The sequence below is a fragment of the Purpureocillium takamizusanense genome, chromosome 2 (assembly GCF_022605165.1).
Source record: "Purpureocillium takamizusanense chromosome 2, complete sequence".
NCBI classification, from domain to species: Eukaryota; Fungi; Ascomycota; class Sordariomycetes; order Hypocreales; family Ophiocordycipitaceae; genus Purpureocillium; species Purpureocillium takamizusanense.
Genome location: NC_063069.1, coordinates 5,196,650 through 5,215,403, shown reverse-complemented (window position 1 = coordinate 5,215,403; position 18,754 = coordinate 5,196,650). Strand labels below are relative to the sequence as shown.

The window sequence follows — 18,754 nt, the reverse complement described above, 5'->3', positions numbered from 1 at the left end:
ATATGAGCGGGCCGCGTCCTGCGAGTCGCAGGTACGTCCGTCTATCCATTAGTACTAAGTGGATGTTGTCTCGACTAGCTCCAGCTCAAGGAGGAGCCACGGAGAGCCCTACGCACCACTGTTGAAGACGGAGCGTAGCGGGGCCGAGCTTTCTGAGTGAGGCCGTATTGCCGTCTGGTCCGGCCATCGTCCCTTGACGGAGTCGCAGTTGCTTGACGCAATTGTGTTCGAGGAAACTAACGGACCAAGAGGGAGAACTTACCTTAGCAGCCCGGGCAGGCACTTCAGAGCTTGCAGGAGCGGAGCTCGCAGAGGTACGTCAGGCGGGTACAGAGGCACGACGCCCAGGCACCTCCACTACCTATACTCCGTACTGTACCTTGTACTGCCTAACGTGCCGACTGTCGTGGTTGATCCCAGTCCCAAGGCGGACGTGCTGGGAGGAGCCTTCCAGGTTGGCAGTCACCTCACCTGGGCACCTGCTGGGTCTTTCCTACCTAAAAGGTATACTGGGGAGTCTGTTCCTCCAGCGCTGCTTCCTCAACCTCCACTGGCTCTGCTTCGTAGGTACTCCGTAGTCATGGCTTCTTCAATTTACTGCGCCCACACCACTCCTCCACACCTCAGCTTCTCCCCCCCCCACCTCCAGTCCTCGCCCTCGCCCTCGCCCTCGCCCACTCCCACGCCATCGTCTGTCCCTCCTCCCCAGCGCCACCCACCAGCCAAACGAAGTCCAAACGCGCCCGCCTGTGCACGCACGCCATCGTCCCGCTATCGAGCAGCCCAGCCCAGCCCAGCCCAGTCCGCCTGGCCTGCTGAGCCAAGCACGCCAGTTGGGTAGGTTGTCCATCGCGAGTCCCCTCCGTTGCCGTACGTACCGTCGTCCATCGCCGTTGTCCTCGAGGCGCTGCGTACGAGTGAGTACATAAGGCTCTCATGGTCCGTTTCCGCTTCTTTCCTCCCCCTCGCTCCGACATCATCGTTGTTTCGTTTGATCACGTCGAGGATTTCTTTGGTCGTTTTGCCCTCCAGAGCAGTCCTTTTACTCGTCCTTTTTCTTCTTGACCTGCCCGCGGTTCCAGCCGTACAGTACTCTCGCAGCTGCCGACTGTCTGATACCTGACGTACTTACTTGCGTTCCTGTACCTTCCGCCTTGTACCTCGTGCACTGCGACTCATCACCGTGTTGACGCTCGTCCGCGCCCTGTTTCGACAGCATCCGATCTCGATACCGACGAGCGGCAGTTTCAGCGCACTAGCCCTCCCCAGCCCCCCCTGGCAGTCACGTCAAGTTGGCCGTACGTCGACATCGCAGCTCCGTGCCCCGTCCGTACATCTGCCGCCCATTGTCGTCGTTGTCGTTGCTTCGTCGGCTGCATCTGCGAACAACCTCGGTCCCGCACAACGGAGACGAGACGCCGCCTTGTCAGGCCTGCCTCATCGGAACATCGATTCGTTTGTGCGTGTTTCACACAAGACAATACCCCAAAAGCAACGCCATTCGTGTCGGCCGCTTGACTGGACGCCGAGCTGGGACGAGGGAACTGGCGCTGCATCGTGACCCCGACTGACGCCCACCCGCAGGACGCGATCCCTCCCTCCACCAGCCCGAGGACGAGCCCACCCACCACGCCAACCCAAGCCATCGCACGCCAATCCAAACCCAAACCACTGGCTCAAAGATCGAAGATCCTTGGCCGCGCAAGAGACACGCCCCCTCCACCCCTGCCCTGCCTTGCCCTGCCCGTCTGCCCGCCTGGCCTGGCCCGGTGGACAATTTTCCCCTGCCTTCGCCTAATCCTGATCCCCGCGCGACCCGGCCGCCCCAGCCCAGGCTGTGCAAAGAGTCTTCGTGTCCAACGAGAGAGAGGGCCACAGCAAGCACCTACCGAGCACCAGTCGTCAGAAAAAAAGCTCGTTCCGTCTCTCCGCTGTCCCACGACCTTTTTTTCCCTTTCCCTTTCCTTCCTCACCTCACAATCCCCATCACCCTTTCACGGCTCTTCCTTTGCGCGTGTTTCGGATACTGGCTAAGAACGTTACGGTTGGTTTTGCCGGCGCCTAAAAGTGAGTTTGACCTGCTCCCCATCCCCTTGCGCGCTGATTCCGCGCCTTGCCCTTGCCCTATCTTCTCGTGGTCCTCCCGGCCTCCCGGTGCGCCGCCCGCGGCGGATGCGGCCCCGTCCGTCCGCCTGGCCTGCACGAACCCCCTCCAAATGGGATCCTTCCTCGACCGACTGCTACCCGCTTCGTGGACGACGACGCGACTTCGACGACTCCGACAGCCCGCGCCAACGAGCCGGGCCTCGGTGCGCGCGCGCGCAAGCCCTGCCGAGCCGACGACAAGCCGCGGCACGCTCCGGGTGCCCAAATGGCCGCCAGCGTTTTGAGGGCTGTGGCCGTGTATCCCGACCCAAGCCACAATATGCGACGCCATGCACCCGTTTGGGCTGCAGTCGGCCAGCGATGCAGTGTGTCCTGCGACTCGGTCGGGCGCGACTTGATTGCGCTGTCGCCTGCGTCTCGCGTGCCGACAGCGCCACGTGTGCAGCGTCGGGCGCGGTGCGTCGTCCGGATGCGAGTCGCGACTGAGCGGCGGCGCATGCTCTCTTCCACGATCGGAGAGTGCGTCGACGCCTTCATCAACTGTGTACATGCGACATCCGCGGGCCTCTCAATCATTTCCACCCTCGGGATGTCTTCAAACCCGGCTGGGGGACCTTTCATCGGCCTAGCCACGGGCTTGGGTGATTTGACGCCTGATATGACACACCGGCGGGCATGTTGCGACAGTCACTACAGCTTGAGTGGACATATACCAACGGTATCCGCATTGGCAATGGCGAAGGAACCTCCAGGATGGGGATTTGCGACGATGCGCACCTACGCCGCGCCTAGTCCGGGATGACTAGACCCGCCCGCGGGCATCAACCTCGAAACCGCGCTGTCGAACGCAAGGCTCATCGCATGCCGTTGCGAAGCGAAGGTGCCCATGGACGTCGTCCGAGATGGCGACTGAATTTTGCCTCGAGGGCTGGTCCAGAGGAACAGGAAAGCCGGCCCACCGGGGTTCACGCCTCCCGTCGACTTGCGAAGAAACTCGGAGGCTCGACCAACCATCTAGCGCGCCCAGGACTTCTCCTGGATGGACCACGAGCGGGCATGCAAAATGCATGCCACGACATCCATGCTAACCGTTCAAGTAGGTTCTAGTGATTTAAGAGCGTTTCAGCTGTACAACCACGATCCTTCGGAATCTCTGGTAACGCGTGCGTTCCGTTCACGAATCTCCAACGACCTCCCGCGTCAAGCGTCAGCTTCGGTCCCCCATCGGACATTGTTGCTACGCCTCCCCCCGCAGGAATCTTCAAACGCATTCGTTTGCAGCTCCAAACGCGGCGTGTCGGTGTCTTGACAGAATTCTTGTCTTTCGACTACTTCTCGGAGTCTCGGCATTAGGTCTGGATACCAGCCTTTCTCGATTCTTTCCCGATTCCCGTTTCGATACGACCGCTCAGCATCCTTTTGGGGCTTCTACCGCGTCGAATAGGTGAGTGCAAATGCTACGCTCTATAATGGTTGACGTCAGCTAACAAGAGCATAGACTGTATAGCGATAAAATTGTCGTTAACGGCTTCTCATTTCTATCCACTCTTTGGTAAGGTGTCTCCAACCCTCCTCCATGTGGACATGTGTGTGGGGCAGCCTGCAGCATAGCATCGTTCGGTCGGGTCAAGTGAATCAAGACCATTCACTGCATCGTGCGGCAACCGGTGGAGCACTGCAGCATTCACTCTCATCTCCGGGACCAAGGAGGGCTTGTTGCCTCAGGCTGTTGAATAGCCGGCTGACCCTCCCTCTTCCAGCGTCTGAAGGTCTCCTGTTAGAACTTCCGTCGACGTCCTCTTTCGGCAAACATCGCACCCTCTTTCGCACAAGTTCAGTAACGTCTCCAAACGACTTTCGAGTTCTACGCAGCCAAAATGTCTTTCCCCAACGGAACCCCCCCTGCCACTGACATGTCGGCTGTGGCCCCTCCCCCTGGTGGCCAGGAGCAGCCCAAGACGACTCTCTGGTTCGTGTTGAATCGCCAGAAATCCCCATTGCGTAGACTAACGCTGCGGCAGGATGGGCGAGCTTGAGCCTTGGATGGACGAGAACTTCATCAAGGGCGTTTTCCTCTCCGCCGCTGGTGAGACCGTCAACGTCAAGGTCATCCGCGATAAGAATTCTGGGTGAGCCGTCTCGTATGGCCAAACTGTCAAACCAGCCATGCTAATGCTGCCCCAGTAACGCTGGCTACTGCTTCGTGGAGTTCACCACTCCTGACGCGGCCACCAAGGCCCTTGGACTGAACGGCACCCCTGTTCCCAACAGCTCCCGTCAGTTTAAGCTTAACTGGGCTTCTGGTGGCGGACTGGTTGACCGCCGGTAAGCTTGATGTCGGCGTTGGCGATGAGTTTGTTGGCGATTCTGACTCGCCCAATCTAGTGACGACCGTGGACCCGAGTACAGCATCTTTGTCGGTGATCTCGGCCCCGAGGTTAACGAGTACGTCCTGGTTTCTCTCTTCCAGGCTCGCTTCCCGTCCTGCAAGTCCGCCAAGATCATGACGGATGCCATGTCCGGCCAGAGCCGCGGCTACGGCTTCGTCCGCTTCTCCGACGAGAACGACCAGCAGCGCGCCCTCGTTGAGATGCAGGGTGTGTACTGCGGCAACCGGCCCATGAGAATCTCGACCGCCACGCCCAAGAACCGGTATGTCCTGGCGAGGGTTCCCGAGTTGATTTGGCATGATTCTAACTGATCCTAGTGGCAACCATGGTTTCGGCGGCCACGGCCAGCAGGGCGGCCCCATGATGGGCGGCGGCATGCCCCAGCAGCAGATGTGGGGAGGCATGGGCGGCTTCCCCTACGGTGGTGGCTATAACCCTGCCACCCAGATGAACCAGTTCACGGACCCCAACAACACCACCGTCTTCGTCGGTGGCCTGTCCGGTTACGTCACCGAAGACGAGCTCCGATCTTTCTTCCAGGGCTTCGGCGAGATCACCTACGTCAAGATCCCCCCTGGCAAGGGCTGCGGCTTCGTCCAGTTCGTCCACCGCCACGCTGCCGAGATGGCCATCAACCAGATGCAGGGCTACCCCATTGGCAACTCGCGTGTGCGCCTCAGCTGGGGCCGATCCCAGAACAACTCGGGCGTTGGAACCCCCTACCGCCCGGCGCCTCCTCCCCCTCACTACATGGGCATGCCCGGCCAGCCTGGCCCCGGTCCCTACGGCCCTCAGCACTTTGGCGGCCCTGCTCCCGGCCTTCAGGCTCCTCCAGGCCCCCCTGGCCCCGGCCCTGCCGGCCCGCCGCAGGTAAGCTGACGACGAAGTTATTGGAAAATGGTGGTTCGCTAACGTGTGGCAGTAAATGACGAATCTGCATTGACTTGTTGACGACCGGCTGGATCATTCAGACCTAAGCAAACGCTGGGGCACTCGTTTTGATGTTCTTTGGTTCGTGGCGGCCTTCCATATTTGGGAGAGCATTCGCCTGGTGAGACGTTGAGGCGTTGGGGCTGAATCCTATCATCGACACGTCGGATGACATTTTTCAACACTGCTCTGCACGGCTCTATGAACGCTCTCGATTATTTTCCCGAGTCTCGATTACGACCGGCGTTGGAGATTTTAGTCCTCCGGTGTGGATGGTCAGCAGTCAATTTTACAGTTTATCTGCTTTAGCACGTTTGCTTCTTTCCTTGTGCATGCTCGGTTGTTTGCGTACTTCTGTATGATTTCACTGGTGATGATATCTCGTACTTTCTTTGAGCTGCTCTGGAGGGACCAACGTTCCGCCCTAGCCTGTGTCTCCCTAGACACTCTTTTAGTCGACGGTACGGATGGCTGCCTGACCTGATGGGGTCTCTGATCTCTCTCCTGATATTCTTTCTAGCACGCGAGTCCTCCCTCGACTTTGTTCCGTTTCCTCGTCTTCCTTCTTATCGCTACTGTATCCATACCGTCATGGCGTGTGCTGCATCAACGGCGAGCCTAGTCTTTCCTTTGTCCCCTGTCTTGTCCTGCTTCAGCGCGTTTCGGACCCGCTGTCTCCCTTCGTGTACGATTTGGTGGTCTCTGGACATTAGGCGTTGATTTGCCATTCTGAGCGGGAAAGTGTTTTCCCCGTCTCTCGTTGAGTTGCATATTGTTAATGATATTGGCCTGGTGAATATGGATGGGTCGGCCTTGATGGGCGGCGTTTTCGGGCGCAGAGTCTTGTGCTGTCGATGTTCATCACGGCACGCATCAACGTTTTTTCTCTTTCTTATCTCGCTTGATCTCCTTGATCTAACTTAGTATATCCTTCTGCTTATGGTTTTAAGACGACGTGCGTCGTCTGAGATGTATTTGGGCGTTTGAAAACTTGGGAAACAAGATTGAAGAGGCTAAAAAGGACGGTACATGTATGAAATGAAAAGAAGAAGCAGCAAGAGAGAATAAGTTATGGACCGGAAAAGGGGGGGAGGGCCTTTCTTTTGGGCCACGCGGCGGGGTCATTGTGTGTTTTGCCTGACAAAAGGTTTCTGGCGTACATGGCGCGCGCGTAGTCGGCTTCTTCTGATGTAGTCGGATGTAGTCGGCTCGGGAACTTGCTGTCCTTTCCGGTCCTCTGTGTTGCGAGACTAGAGATTGGTATAGTAACTTAGTAATGGGATTGTGATGGTCCATTTCACGATGGGGGTGGTGGTGAGCTTGTCTTGTATCGTCCCCTTGGCTTGACGTGAATGACGATCCGTCCGTATGTGCGTATAGCTTTGTGGTGGGTGCTAGGTCTGTCTCGAGGGTCGAATATGGTCTAGGAGGGAGGGTGTTCCTGCCGCTACTACCGCTGGTTCTGCCGCTGCTGCTGCTATCAGACGAGCGCCCGCCGAGGCAGAGTTGACGTCCCGGCAGGAAGGGCGATCACTGAACGGGGACCCCCTCGGACCGCGATGTGGCAAGAGGGAAGAGCGAAGTGGGAGGCGAGGAGAGACGGTTCGCCCCTCAGGGGCAATGTATATATACGTGGAGTTTGTTGGATACATAGTCTGCCATACCGGGCGGTGAATGTCGAGTCGTGGATGCTTCGTTGTAGAGAAGGGCGGCCGCGGCGCGCCGTGTCGCGTCTGATGGTGTAGGGCTTCGCTTTTTTTCCTCGTGATATTGAGCTTTCGCAGCGTTGGTGTATATATGCTTCGCAATGGGAAGGGCCGTTTTGAAGAACTGGTTCCGTTAGCAGGCATGTCGAAGTCGATGTTTCGGGTCAAGGTGTGGCTACCTCGAAAGGGGCCGGCGGGGAGGGTGGAGAGAAGCTGTCTATTAGGCGGGAAACAGCACCTCGAGTCCGAGAAAGAGCGCGTATGGGCGTGAGATTGGCGGAACAAGATCGTTCGTGTCGATATTCCTCGAGGCGATGGACGAGAGAGAGCCTGTTCGTTGACTCTGGTCGTGGGGAAAAGCCCCCCGCCGCAGACCACATCAAACAGATGGACGAACAGCAGCAGGTCGTGGGACGGACGGCCCGAGTTAGATGGACAGCGTGAGAGATGACCGCCACAGATGAAAGTGATGCTCTCTTGCTGCGATGGGCGCTACGATCATGCCACGGCCTCGATAGTGTAGAGTATCGATCGTGAAGTTTTTGGATAGGCTCGTGGGTGGTTTGGGGCGATCTAAGCTGCAACCCCCCCCCCCCCCCCCGGTCTCCCTTGTTTTCGTCGATTCACGCCAGAGCTAGAAACCCTTTCTTTTGTGTGGAAAAAGAATGAGCCGTTGGATACTATTATGATGCAGAAAATCTTGGCAACGCGAGTAGTCGATGAGGGCGTGTGGACATGGCATCCCCCCTCCGCGGTCCCCTTCGTGGAGGCAGCATCGAATAGTGCGTCGTCTCGCTGCAAACAATGGAGTACGAGCAGTTCTACCCTACACACCGGCGGGTTAGAGTTACGGAATTCCGGGGGATGGCCCTTGGCACCACCCAGGAGCATGGTGATTAAAAACATCAATTCAAGTACGTTTTGACGATCGCACCCATGAGAAACCTAAGCAAAACGGTCTGACTGATTCAGGGGCTGGAGAGAATGGCTGTTGAACAGCCGGAAGCGAGTACGACTCAATGGCGGGAAGCCGCATCCGTATACTGAACGCAAACAACGAAATGGACAGGGGCGAGGGAACTGAGCCAAGCAATGTTCAGCCAAAACGGCCCTCTCTGTTCATGGAGCTACGTACGGAGCAGTTTGCCCACGCACAACAACATGGAAAACGTGGCTCGCATCAAATGGTGCCAGAGCCAAACAAGAAGATCCCCCCTTTTCAGGTTTGTCCATACCTAGTGATCTCCACGGTATCCAACTTTCCGTAGTTCCTCCGCTGATCCAACGTTCTTTTCTTCCGCGTTAGGCAAACGCGCAAGAAACTCGCACGGAGCTTTCGACGCCGAGGCGCCGTGCACTCTGCCAGGTAGCCGCTCGTCCCCCCCCGAATTCGCACACCGAGACTTTGCATCGACGTCCTGAAAAAGGGGCAGAAACGAGGGCCCTAGAGGGGTAAAATACGGTGGGGTTGACCGCGGGGGATGACGATGAGCTGTGAAAGGCGTGGACGGGCGCGCGGTGAGGAGGGAAGATAACGAGGCGTGGATGATGGGAGCTTGGGGCACGGGAAACAGCCCCCCCCCCCTCCTCTCCATCCACTCGGGGGGATACTCATGACTACGAAGTACGATAGGATAAAAATACCGAGATTGTGTAATACCTGATGGTAGAGGCCCGGGTTCGTTTGTTTCCCCAGTGACGATGCGCCGGCTAGTCTGTGGAGGATCCGTGACTGGGTCTAGTGTGAGAGGCACAACCCCCTTCCCTTCTTGGAGCCCATTTGTCACCCGTAAGACCGATTGCCTGGGAAATATCCATGACCCTCGCTTTTCTCGGTTCGCAAACCATCCGCCTGCTGCACTTTGCACGGGAGAGATTTCAGTGGGTGGTGGTGGCGGCGGCGGCGGCGGCGGCGACAGTACATCAGTAAACATCGGGGAAACTTGCCCACCACGGCAGCTATTCGCCGCTCAAGATGTACCAAAATACCATACCGGCTTCTCACACCCATCTGGAGCGTAACGTGAATGGGACTTTTGGCAAGATACTTTATTTGAGTGTCCAGCTTGCGGGGAGCTGAGGCTCGCTGCACTGCATGTGCACCCCCCGGCCCCCTAGGACGCGAAGCCAGGCTGAATTTTGGATGCAACACAATCTTTCAAGGGAAACTCATGGCGCAAATTCGACTTGCTTCCACCGATTTTCGCACGCTTGCATGTGTTTCCAGGCTCTGGGCTGGAAATGGCGTTCCGCCGTCGCGCGCCGGGTGCCGCGCGACAGCCGTGACGCAGCCCCTTGCTGCCCGCCCCCCCCGCTACCACTCACCCCCTGCACTGTTACGGCGAGCCACCACCACGCACCACCCACAAAGCCCTAGAGACAATCGGTGCCACATTCATCTCATCCCTTTCTCCTGCCATAAACGCGGCCAGAATTGAGCCCACCGCCATTTTCCTACAACTTCACTTTTTGCGGTTTTGGGCCTCAATTCCCTTCCTCGACTCGACGCGTCCAACGACGGACATTCTGTTTGATTTACGCGCCCGTGCCCGCTGCTCAACGACCCCCGCCTCGGCGCCATAATTCGACGAGCGATACACTGACCTGCTGCGCAAGCTTTCTCGGGCGAAAACGAGCCACGATTCGTCTCGCCTGGCGTTAGTGGACCTTGGGTGTCGGACAGGCCGCGTCTGTTGGCGACGAGGGCTGCATGCTTGTCGTGGCGGCATTACCAAACGAGCGTTTTTGAGGGAACGAGGTGACACAGCAGCCGTGGACGCGCGACAATAGAGGTCGCGTCAAGGGCTTTCCAGTGCAGGCGCTCACCTCCAGCCGTTGCGTTACATCATCCCAGCGGAGGTCAGCCTCGCTGGTTGAAGGGGGCTCATAGGTGATGCTGAGCGTGACTTGGTGGGGGTAGAGCCTGCTATCTGCCTACACGCATTTCTCTGTATACATCTGAACGGGCATGAATCTCTTTGATGTCCTCAGTCAAATAACAACTGGGATAAACTATCCCTGGCGGCCACGGGATCCCAATCAACAAGCTTTCTCTCCTTCGCTTCGGCCATCTTTCTCCTTACGAAGGGTTCCATGGCAGCTTGTTCCTCATCACTTAGCAGGTTAAACCGCGTCCTCCACAAGTCCTCCTGTCCAGGAACATCGCTTTCTCTGTCGCCAAAGAACCTTTCGTCAAGGTACTTCCAGTACACCGCATCAAATGCCCAGCTCTTCCTGGCCGCATAGCTGAGGAAGAACCTTCCCGTCGTCCAGCTTTGCTCCATGTATGTCGACAGTGGCGCCGGCAACGTGCTCGAGTCATGCGTATCTGCTTCTTCTGCCTTTCTCATTACCGCGAGCCATGTTTGTAGGCGCCGTTGATAGACCTCGCACCAGTCGTCCATGCCTGATGGCCACATCTCCATGGTTTCGATAAGCAGCCACCATGGCGGGTCGAGGGAGAATTGCGTAGGTCCGACGTACGTGTATTCCCAGTCGATGAGAGCAGCAATTTTATCCGAGCTCGTCAGGAGGATGTTGCCAGCCCGAAAGTCGTCACCCCATAGTCGAAAGTTTTGGGAGCCTGAGGGTGCCGGGAGCAGCGCAGAGCTGGGGATATTGGAAGACTGGGCAGACCAGGAGTCGTCGGAGAAACCAAATGTTGACAGTCGACCTTGTATGGCGAGCCTGCGGAAGATCTGACGCGCCACGTACTTATTTCTGCCGTCGTCCTCAGAAACCACTGCATCATTGTGTTGGAACATGAGTTGCGCGATATGCATTTCCGCTAATGCAGTATACCAAGCGTTTCCAGTGGTGTATGTCGTGCCTTCTGCCGGGAGGACGGAACGAGGGATGTTCGCCAACCTCACCATGTCGGTCATATTATGGGTGATCGGTCTCCCAGCAACCCGGTATTGTCCAGGACTGATCTCAACCAAAGAGCCAATACGTGGAAAAGTCAGCTGGTGAAGTTGTAGGTAGCACTGAGCTATTTGGCCCCAGATCGCATCTAGGGTTGAGTCGGCGATTTCCGGGTCTAGGGCGTGAGGTTCCGAGATATCCTTGCTTGGATCTGTCAACCTAGCCGACACGCTCCCCTGATTCTCGACATGGTCCATCATGACGTAGGGGCCGACCGGCGACTCCATGTCGTAGAAATGCTGGCGAGGAATAGGTAGCCTCGTCTCTTTGGCGATGAGTCTGGCCGTGGCCGCCTCTTGGGCGGTCTTTTCCTGCGGGAACTGGATCAAGCCTGGGCATGGAAGTCGGACCATGATGTCTGGCGATGTGTCCTCGAGCCGGATTCTATAGAGCATGTTGAAGCCCCCGCCGATCAGTGGAGTGATAAGTCTTGCTGGTTTGCCGAATCTTGCCTCAGAAAGCTCTTCCACATTACGGCACACAGTCTTATGCCGCATATCCAACAGTGCCTCCTTGGTGTCCACATCGTTCTTGTCCCAAGCAAGGTTGTCGAGCTCTTCCTGGCCGTCGTACATTGCGGCAGGGGAAATTCAGCCGCCCGACTTGTGCTGGGCGTTGAGCGTAGGGCCTCGGTTCGCAAAATTCTTCGACTGGGATAAACGGAGACAGAAAATTGGGAACAAAATAAGTCATAAGTTAAGATCGATGTTTCGGCGACGCTGTCAATCCAGTCCCAGGATTGGGTTGGGGGACCAGCAAACGTGTTTCACTGGTAATAAGGCGGTCAACAGCGCGGGGAATGTTGCGTAGTCCCACACTGGAAGGTGCATAGATGGACCTGATTGGACTTGGGGGCTTGGGAAGACGTTGTGTGCTTCCTACCAACACGTAAAATTGACGCGATATATTTCATTGCATCCGATGCTTACTTCGTATAAATTCCCATTATACTCAGCGGTAGTCACCGACTTTACCCTACGTAACAGGTAGCCTGCCTAGTTCTCGGGCCTCGCCATTGTACTCTCCACTATCTAGAAGCCATCTAAAGGCGTCAATTATAGTATGGCCAAAGCATTGGGCGGCGAGGCAATGAGGCAAGGATTGTTCAACGGAATCGACGTGATCATAAAGGAGTATCGCTTCGCTTTGGCGCAGTACTCTGACAGCTTGCTCAGGTCCCACAGCTCGCCGATGGACATGCCAAACAGGCTCAGCATGTAGTGGTGGATGACTATACGATCAATGTATACGTTAGCAAAAGAGTAGCGCCCTAGGCATGTCATGTGAGAGGGTACAGACCAACGTCACCAAGGTTACCGTGGGTGCCATCGGCCTTGACAGGTGGCCACGCCTCAAGGGCCATCGCATCAGAAGCTACGGCCGCGAATCGCCTGTTCCAAAGCCAACGAGCCGTGTTGATGGTGCCGTCAAGGCCGCTCTGGCGATGCGCTTCCATCATCTCCAAGTCTTTGGGTGTTGGGTTGGAGATGGCTTCGGTCGCACCCGTGCGCACGAGGAGCACGTCGCCATAGCGGAACTCGACGCCAAAGTGTCTGGCACAGGCCTCGAGATTGTCCACGGTTATAAGGTCTCCCGCGAAAGGGTGGAACGAAAAGCCAGTCTCCTCAGCGTAGAGCTTGTAGTCGAGAAGAACGCCGCGGCCGGCGAGGCCTCCATGCTCGTGCCAGTGGTCCAGAGTTGGCTGAGTGTTTGCGGCGGTCGTCTCGGCGGAGAGGTTCTCCTTGGTGGGCTTGTTTCCGTTGTAGGCGAGGCCCGACCCGGGGTGCTGAACGTGGGCGAGGCTATCCCACTGGCTGCTGCTTTGCGTGTTGAACGACAGCTCGTCGTCCCAACTTGGCGCGTCGGGGGGCACCACCGCCTCACCCCAAGCATCGGGGAGGTATATCACATTGTGCTTTGCAGGGCCGCGGCCAGTGAGAGCGAGTCTGGTCAAGCCGTTGAGGGGCCAACTACGGACGAAGATTAGCTTCGAGGTTCCACGAGGTTCTCCGGCCAGGAAAAAAGTAAGGAGCCAGCACGGGGAGGGGTTTATAGTACTTGAGAGAAATGGATACTCCATCCTTGACCTCTGCGGCAGCGGCCTTGACAATCTCTGGGGTCAAGAAGTTAAGGGTACCGACAAAGTCCTTCTTGCCATTCTGGTCAAAGACACCCCAGGCACAGCCCTGTGGCATGCCCTCAACCTTGGGCAGGTCGTCGAAATCTGGGACGGAGCTTGGGTTGACTGGCATGGTGACTCAGTGAGGGCGTAGCGCGTTGTGTTTTGACACCAAATGGGAGGCTGCAACCGGTGGGATCCACGAGTGCGTTTCCTTGAATGCTGAAACACGACTAGACCGGACGGTCAACGATACAACTTATCAAGCATGCCTCCCGCGTTCTCACCTAGTGTTTATGTGAAAATCATTCTAGCGAGCACTGCGCCCCCGCCTTCATGTTGGCACCTTGCCGCTACATTATCCGAGCTGTTGGCCGGCATCTGTGCGTAACGACAACCGATTTGAGACACGCCTGGTATTTCTAGAGCTTAGTAAATGCACTATGCAGCCGAGTCGGCTATTAAATAGCAACCTCGCAGCCGAGCATCAATGTCTTGTCCGCGGAGCTGCTGCCTACATGTTATCGTCGTCCGGCCCCCGACTCCATGTCCTTCCCGACACCCTGCCCCTGTCACGGCTCACGCGCGAATCATGTTGTGCGTGGCAATGCTGACGGGACCCCGGATTCCACGTGATGCTGTGCCCGATGATCGTGGCCAGGCGATGTTACATGATGCGACCCCAATCTTGGGCGCCGACGGCAGCGGCATCAACCCCGCACGCGTTGGCGATCCTTTGCCGCAGTTGCATGTCTGGTGGCAGGCCGATGTCCTAGACATGTTGTGCAACCTCGCTCGCTTCAAGTCAAGTGCTCTCCGATCGCAGCACGCACGACTCCAGATCGCGCCCTGTCCACCTAGGCACCCGTCGTCAACTATGAGCCACGAGTGATTTCCTTGTTCCATTACGTCTGAGCAAGTATCTGAGTATTTCTACAATTATTACTGGGTACTTTATCTACCTCTACTACGGGTGCAAGATCATGATCGCTTGGCTCTCTCAGTGCTTGCAGCCGAGAGTGCGCCTGCCCTACTATTGTCATTTTCCAACTCTAGTAGTCTAGCTAAGCCTATGCAGCATGTTTTGTTCATTAGGTCAAAAGCGGCTCGAATTTCAGGGCATAGATTGCACATAGTCTATGGCATAGAAACATGTTGGTAGCAAACATGCACAGGATATGCGCCCTCTCCCCCGCCCCACACGCAGAGTCATAAGTATTCCGTTTGGCCGATGCTTTCCGGTGTTCGTTTCCGTGCACTCCACCCATTTGCCGATTTCGAGGCGGCAGAGATATTGATGGACGACATTTAACGCCCACTGGATACAGTCCGGCGATAACAAGGCCCCGACTCTCCTAGGCTGGAGTTTGCTTCATGCTCTCGAAAGCGCCGTGCTGGCTGCCCAGGTCGGACGCCCCAATGGCAACAGAAACCCGGACACGAGACACACATCTAACCGTTGTGCATAGATTATCACTAGGGCCTCCATTTGATGCGAGCATGACGTTGGCTGTGCATCGGGCCCTGCCCGAGCTCTTGGGCCAACGGCCGGGCTGGCCACGGTCCCGACATGGATCCCGTCATCGACGTGGCAACGGCTGAGGGGCACAGAACGACCCAACAAGCTGCACGATGCGCGCTGCATAAAATGCTGTCGGTACCGATAGGATCCGAGCGCCTATCGCGCATCCGGCAGGTCGCCTTCAGTATAAAGATACTCCCTTGGATATGGTGGATCTGCCCGAGGCTAAGGTCTTAATGCTGCCTTTCCAAAGTCCGCTCCGCCAGCCAACACGGCTTGACGTTCGAGACTGCCGTCGGAGTAGCACTCAGTGTTTACCATATGGCTCATACGGAGGTTGGTCGAAGCTTCAGTCGGAGGGAGGGGTACGTATAGAGTCTCACCAGATTCTAGCGTGGCGACATGCAGTATGGCTAGAGAGAGAACGTAGTGCTGGCGTCATTTAATTCGTGGGCGTTGATCACGTATCAAATGATGTCTCATAGCAATCACCGCAATGCCCTAGGCGTCACCTCCGAATATAAGCTTCTTACTCCTTAGCTTCCACCCATCCTCGGCCATGCCGCCACCATGACGGTCGACGTCACGCTTCAGCCGACCGATGGCGCCCCGGACGTCGTCCTCCTTTCCAAAAAGTACGACCAAGAAAGGGAGAGGCGCCTGCGTCCAGATGGCAATGCTCAGTACCTCGATCTGAACCTCGAACCGTCTTCACGCCTCAACGCCCTAGCTCACGACCCATGGGTAGACCACGCGGCACTCAACGCGCAAACGCCAAACCTCCAAGATGGCCATGACGTGCGCTTCCTCATACTGGGTGCAGGCTACGGCGGGCTACTATACGCCGTGCGATTTCTGCAGCAGGGGTTCGCAGCTACCGATATTCGACTAGTCGACACCGCGGGTGGCTTCGGAGGCACCTGGTACTGGAATCGCTATCCGGGCCTCATGTGCGATGTGGAAAGCTCTATCTACATGCCGTTACTCGAGGAAACGGGGTATATTCCCCAGCATCGCTTTTCATACGGGCCTGAATTGAGGCAATACGCAGAGATCATCGCCACAAAATGGGATCTTGCTGATAAGGCAGTCTTTCGCACCGAGCTTGGCTCCCTCGAATGGGATGATAAAAAGAGACGATGGAGGGCGACTCTAAGCCAGAGTCGTGGACCAAACGAGCGAAACATCACGATGACGGTAACCTCGCAGTTTGTCGTCGTGGCAAACGGGCTGCTCAACCACCCCAAGACGCCCAGAGTCCTAGGTCTCGGGGAGTTTAAGGGCAACATGATGCATACCGGACGATGGGACTATAGAATTAGTGGCGGATCACCTCAGGACTGGCGTCTGGACGGGTTCAAGGGCAAAAAGGTTGGTATTGTCGGCACAGGCGCGACGGCCGTCCAGTGCGTCCCAGAGCTAGCAAAGTGGGCGGACCATCTCTACGTCTTCCAGCGGACGCCATCGGCCATCGACGAGCGTGGGCAGAGGCAGATGACGGTCCAGGAGTGGAAGTCGGTGGCCCCCAGCGACGGATGGTGGCGCGCGCGGAATCGCAACTTCCACCACGTCTTGTCAGGCGTCCCTGTTAAGAAGAATCTCGTTGATGATGGCTGGACCACGGTGAACGCCTACAAGTACCTCTGCGGAGGTCCTCATGATCCGCCGCTGGCCATGGAAGACATCCCTGCACATGTGGGCAGCGCGTTCGCCCTGGACGCACCGCGCTCCGAAAGATTGAGACGTCGAGTAGACAAAATAGTCGTCAAAGACAAGGCGACTGCAGAAGCGCTTAAGGCTTGGTACCCGTCATATTGCAAGCGACCCTGCTTCCATGATGAATACCTGCCTACTTTCAATCTTCCACACGTCACTTTGGTGGACACCCAAGCCAAAGGAATCGACGAGGTCACGCGCGCTGGAGTTATTGCTGGGGGCATCGAATACGAGCTGGACATTATCGTCTGGGCCACGGGTTACCGTGCCCCGGCAGACAGCAGGTCTGAACCGGGCAGGCGATCCAACGTCACCATCACTGGCCGGAATGGCACGACCCTCGCGCAAAAGTGGCGGGATGAAGGACCCGGCACTTTACACGGAGCCTTTACACGCGGATTCCCCAATCTGGTACTTACAGGGCCCTCGCAGACTGGCGTCTCGCCCAACTGGATGTATGTGCAGGACGTTCTGTCGCGACATGCAGCCCACATAGTATCCGAGGCAGTGCGACTCGCGGGGGACGACAGGAGCGGCGAGATGTTAGCCATCGAGCCCACAAAGGAAGCCGAGGAGACCTGGGCGGGCCACATCATGTCGCGAGGGGCCTGGTTGGCGCCGCTTCAGTCGTGTGGGCCGAGTTACGTCAACAACGAGTGCCAGAAGCAGACCCACGAAGAGATGATGAAAACGCTCAGGGGGGGCCCCGACATGCGGGGCCTTGCAGCTTTCGAAGACACTCTGGAGCGGTGGCGAGCGGCGGGCGGCCTGCAGGGCGTCGAGGTGACTTGGTGAATTCAAGTGTCCCCCAAAAAGCCAACAAACTCTAATCCCCCCTTCTTTCCCCCTTTCACCCAGATTATTATTATAGTTTTCGGGTTGGAGGCCGTCTTGTAGTCGGATCTTGCCCCTCAGCGCTAAGCAGTGTCGGGCCCACGTTTTGTTCTGCTTGGCTTGGGTCCGTCGATCGTCGAAGTGGGATTGTGGAGGGTGGGCCGCGAAAACGAGTGGACGCCTCCCCGGACGCGCGACCAGCGGGTCGGGCCTTGAATCAACGTCGGACAAGCAGGGGTCTGTCTGCATTCCTCTAGAGCCACAATGTCGCTGACCTCAGGAGTTGTATTCGAATCGGCATTTTTGAAGGGTTTGTTGTCGACGTTGCCGCAAAGATTTTCGAAGAAAAGGGGGCGAGGTGCTTCAAGTCGCTTCATGTTGTTGGTATGGCGGCAAGCTGTTTTTGGGATTGCGAAATTTGGCTGTGGGCCGGGAAAACCAGGCAGTTCGCAGCCTGAACAAGGCACATGCAGGACTGAACACTCGTCGAGAACGCGGCCACCACCACAAAACAACGGAAGAGAATCATGCGAAGAAAAATGCCTTGACCGCATGCACCATACGCCGTTGTTTGATTTTCACTTGCAGAGAATTTGGAAATCTGGTAATTGGAGGCACTGGGCCGACTCCCTTGTCCCTGTTGCGTGTACCCAACGTGTTGTTTTTTTCGTACCTGGGGCCCAAATGTGTACTCGAAGTCAACGGCCATGCAGTGCATCTACCCTGTCTGTAGAACGTTCCAAATTGGTTCGACAGAGTCCTCCGGGATTGTACGGCAATCTATGGAACATTTTTCTTCCTGGCAAGAAGAACGTGGTTTCTCAAGTCGAAAAATACAGCCAGGGGACCAGGTAAACTTTTGTTTTCCAAGTATGTGCTGAGTAGCCGAACGTGCAGCCTTCTCGCTCTGCAGAGGAATGACCAGTGCTCTTCTGCCAACGCCTGTCCGCGGTTAGCACCTGAATCTGAACAGGCGCACCTGGCCACACCAGCAACGCTGGTAGAGTGCATGGCTGCATGTGGAACGACGTACTGGAGTCGATGATACCCAAACCCGTGGGACACGCACAGGCCTGAAGTCGAGCCAGAGCGTTCCCATGATGAATTAAAGTTGATCTGTTTTTTGTCGTAGGCTGGGAACCTGGGTCTTTACATTTTGACGGAGTTAGTGAGAATTGCCGATGGCGTAGTGCGGTACCTGGCGTTTGGGCCTGGTGACTGTTTGGGACGGTTTGAGCCAGCTGCGAACACAACCACCAACGCACACTACGGGCTGAGAGCACATCTTCTCGCAAAGCAGATGCTCTATGCACATTCTAAAACCAAAGATTTGGTTTTCTCGTGTGTTTCGGATGTGCTACACTTGATTTTGGCAGAGGAACCGGCAAAAGTTTGATTCAGGGGTCAGGGTTGACGGATCAGCGGAAACGAACTAATGCCCTCCACGCGGCAACAATGCTCGAAACGAAGAATATTATGGTCAAGTTCCGTTTATCACCCCTTCGTA

The 18,754-nt window shown here is 56.6% G+C and overlaps 4 protein-coding genes across 4 annotated transcripts; 2 read left to right on the top strand and 2 right to left on the bottom strand.

Moving 5' to 3' along the window:
• Positions 1-3,684: 3,684 nt before the first annotated feature.
• JDV02_003379 (uncharacterized protein) lies at positions 3,685-6,513 on the top strand. The gene is made up of 6 exons (XM_047984504.1): positions 3,685-4,075; positions 4,128-4,235; positions 4,291-4,431; positions 4,492-4,758; positions 4,814-5,366; positions 5,419-6,513. The coding sequence occupies exons 1-6, from the start codon at positions 3,984-3,986 to the stop codon at positions 5,419-5,421; spliced, it is 1,164 nt and encodes a 387-aa protein (XP_047840478.1). The 5' UTR covers positions 3,685-3,983; the 3' UTR covers positions 5,422-6,513.
• Positions 6,514-10,098: 3,585 nt separating this feature from the next.
• Positions 10,099-11,631, bottom strand: JDV02_003378 (uncharacterized protein; the record flags this gene model as incomplete). Its single annotated transcript, XM_047984503.1, has 1 exon — positions 10,099-11,631. One exon carries the CDS (start codon positions 11,629-11,631, stop codon positions 10,120-10,122), a length of 1,512 nt encoding a protein of 503 aa, XP_047840477.1. The 3' UTR covers positions 10,099-10,119.
• Positions 11,632-11,946: 315 nt separating this feature from the next.
• Positions 11,947-13,642, bottom strand: JDV02_003377 (uncharacterized protein). Its single transcript, XM_047984502.1, has 4 exons — positions 13,463-13,642; positions 13,115-13,408; positions 12,356-13,026; positions 11,947-12,287 (listed from the first exon to the last, which is right to left on the bottom strand). Exons 2-4 carry the CDS (start codon positions 13,306-13,308, stop codon positions 12,112-12,114), a joined length of 1,041 nt encoding a protein of 346 aa, XP_047840476.1. The 5' UTR covers positions 13,309-13,408; positions 13,463-13,642; the 3' UTR covers positions 11,947-12,111.
• Positions 13,643-14,954: 1,312 nt separating this feature from the next.
• Positions 14,955-17,955, top strand: JDV02_003376 (uncharacterized protein). Its single transcript, XM_047984501.1, has one exon. The coding sequence runs from the start codon at positions 15,268-15,270 to the stop codon at positions 17,206-17,208; it is 1,941 nt and encodes a 646-aa protein (XP_047840475.1). The 5' UTR covers positions 14,955-15,267; the 3' UTR covers positions 17,209-17,955.
• Positions 17,956-18,754: the final 799 nt, after the last annotated feature.

What these genes read in the sequence shown, in the direction of transcription:
- JDV02_003379 (XM_047984504.1), top strand. Translation starts at nt 3,984, where the DNA reads ATGTCTTTCCCCAACGGAACCCCCCCTGCCACTGACATGTCGGCTGTG. An exon ending in CAGCCCAAGACGACTCTCTG is followed by an intron (nt 4,076 to 4,127) that starts GTTCGTGTTGAA and finishes ACGCTGCGGCAG; the next exon opens with GATGGGCGAGCTTGAGCCTT. An exon ending in GGCGGACTGGTTGACCGCCG is followed by an intron (nt 4,432 to 4,491) that starts GTAAGCTTGATG and finishes CGCCCAATCTAG; the next exon opens with TGACGACCGTGGACCCGAGT.
- JDV02_003377 (XM_047984502.1), bottom strand. Translation starts at nt 13,308, where the DNA reads ATGCCAGTCAACCCAAGCTCCGTCCCAGATTTCGACGACCTGCCCAAG. An exon ending in GGAGTATCCATTTCTCTCAA is followed by an intron (nt 13,027 to 13,114) that starts GTACTATAAACC and finishes CTTCGTCCGTAG; the next exon opens with TTGGCCCCTCAACGGCTTGA. An exon ending in CGGTAACCTTGGTGACGTTG is followed by an intron (nt 12,288 to 12,355) that starts GTCTGTACCCTC and finishes TTGATCGTATAG; the next exon opens with TCATCCACCACTACATGCTG.
- JDV02_003376 (XM_047984501.1), top strand. Translation starts at nt 15,268, where the DNA reads ATGACGGTCGACGTCACGCTTCAGCCGACCGATGGCGCCCCGGACGTC.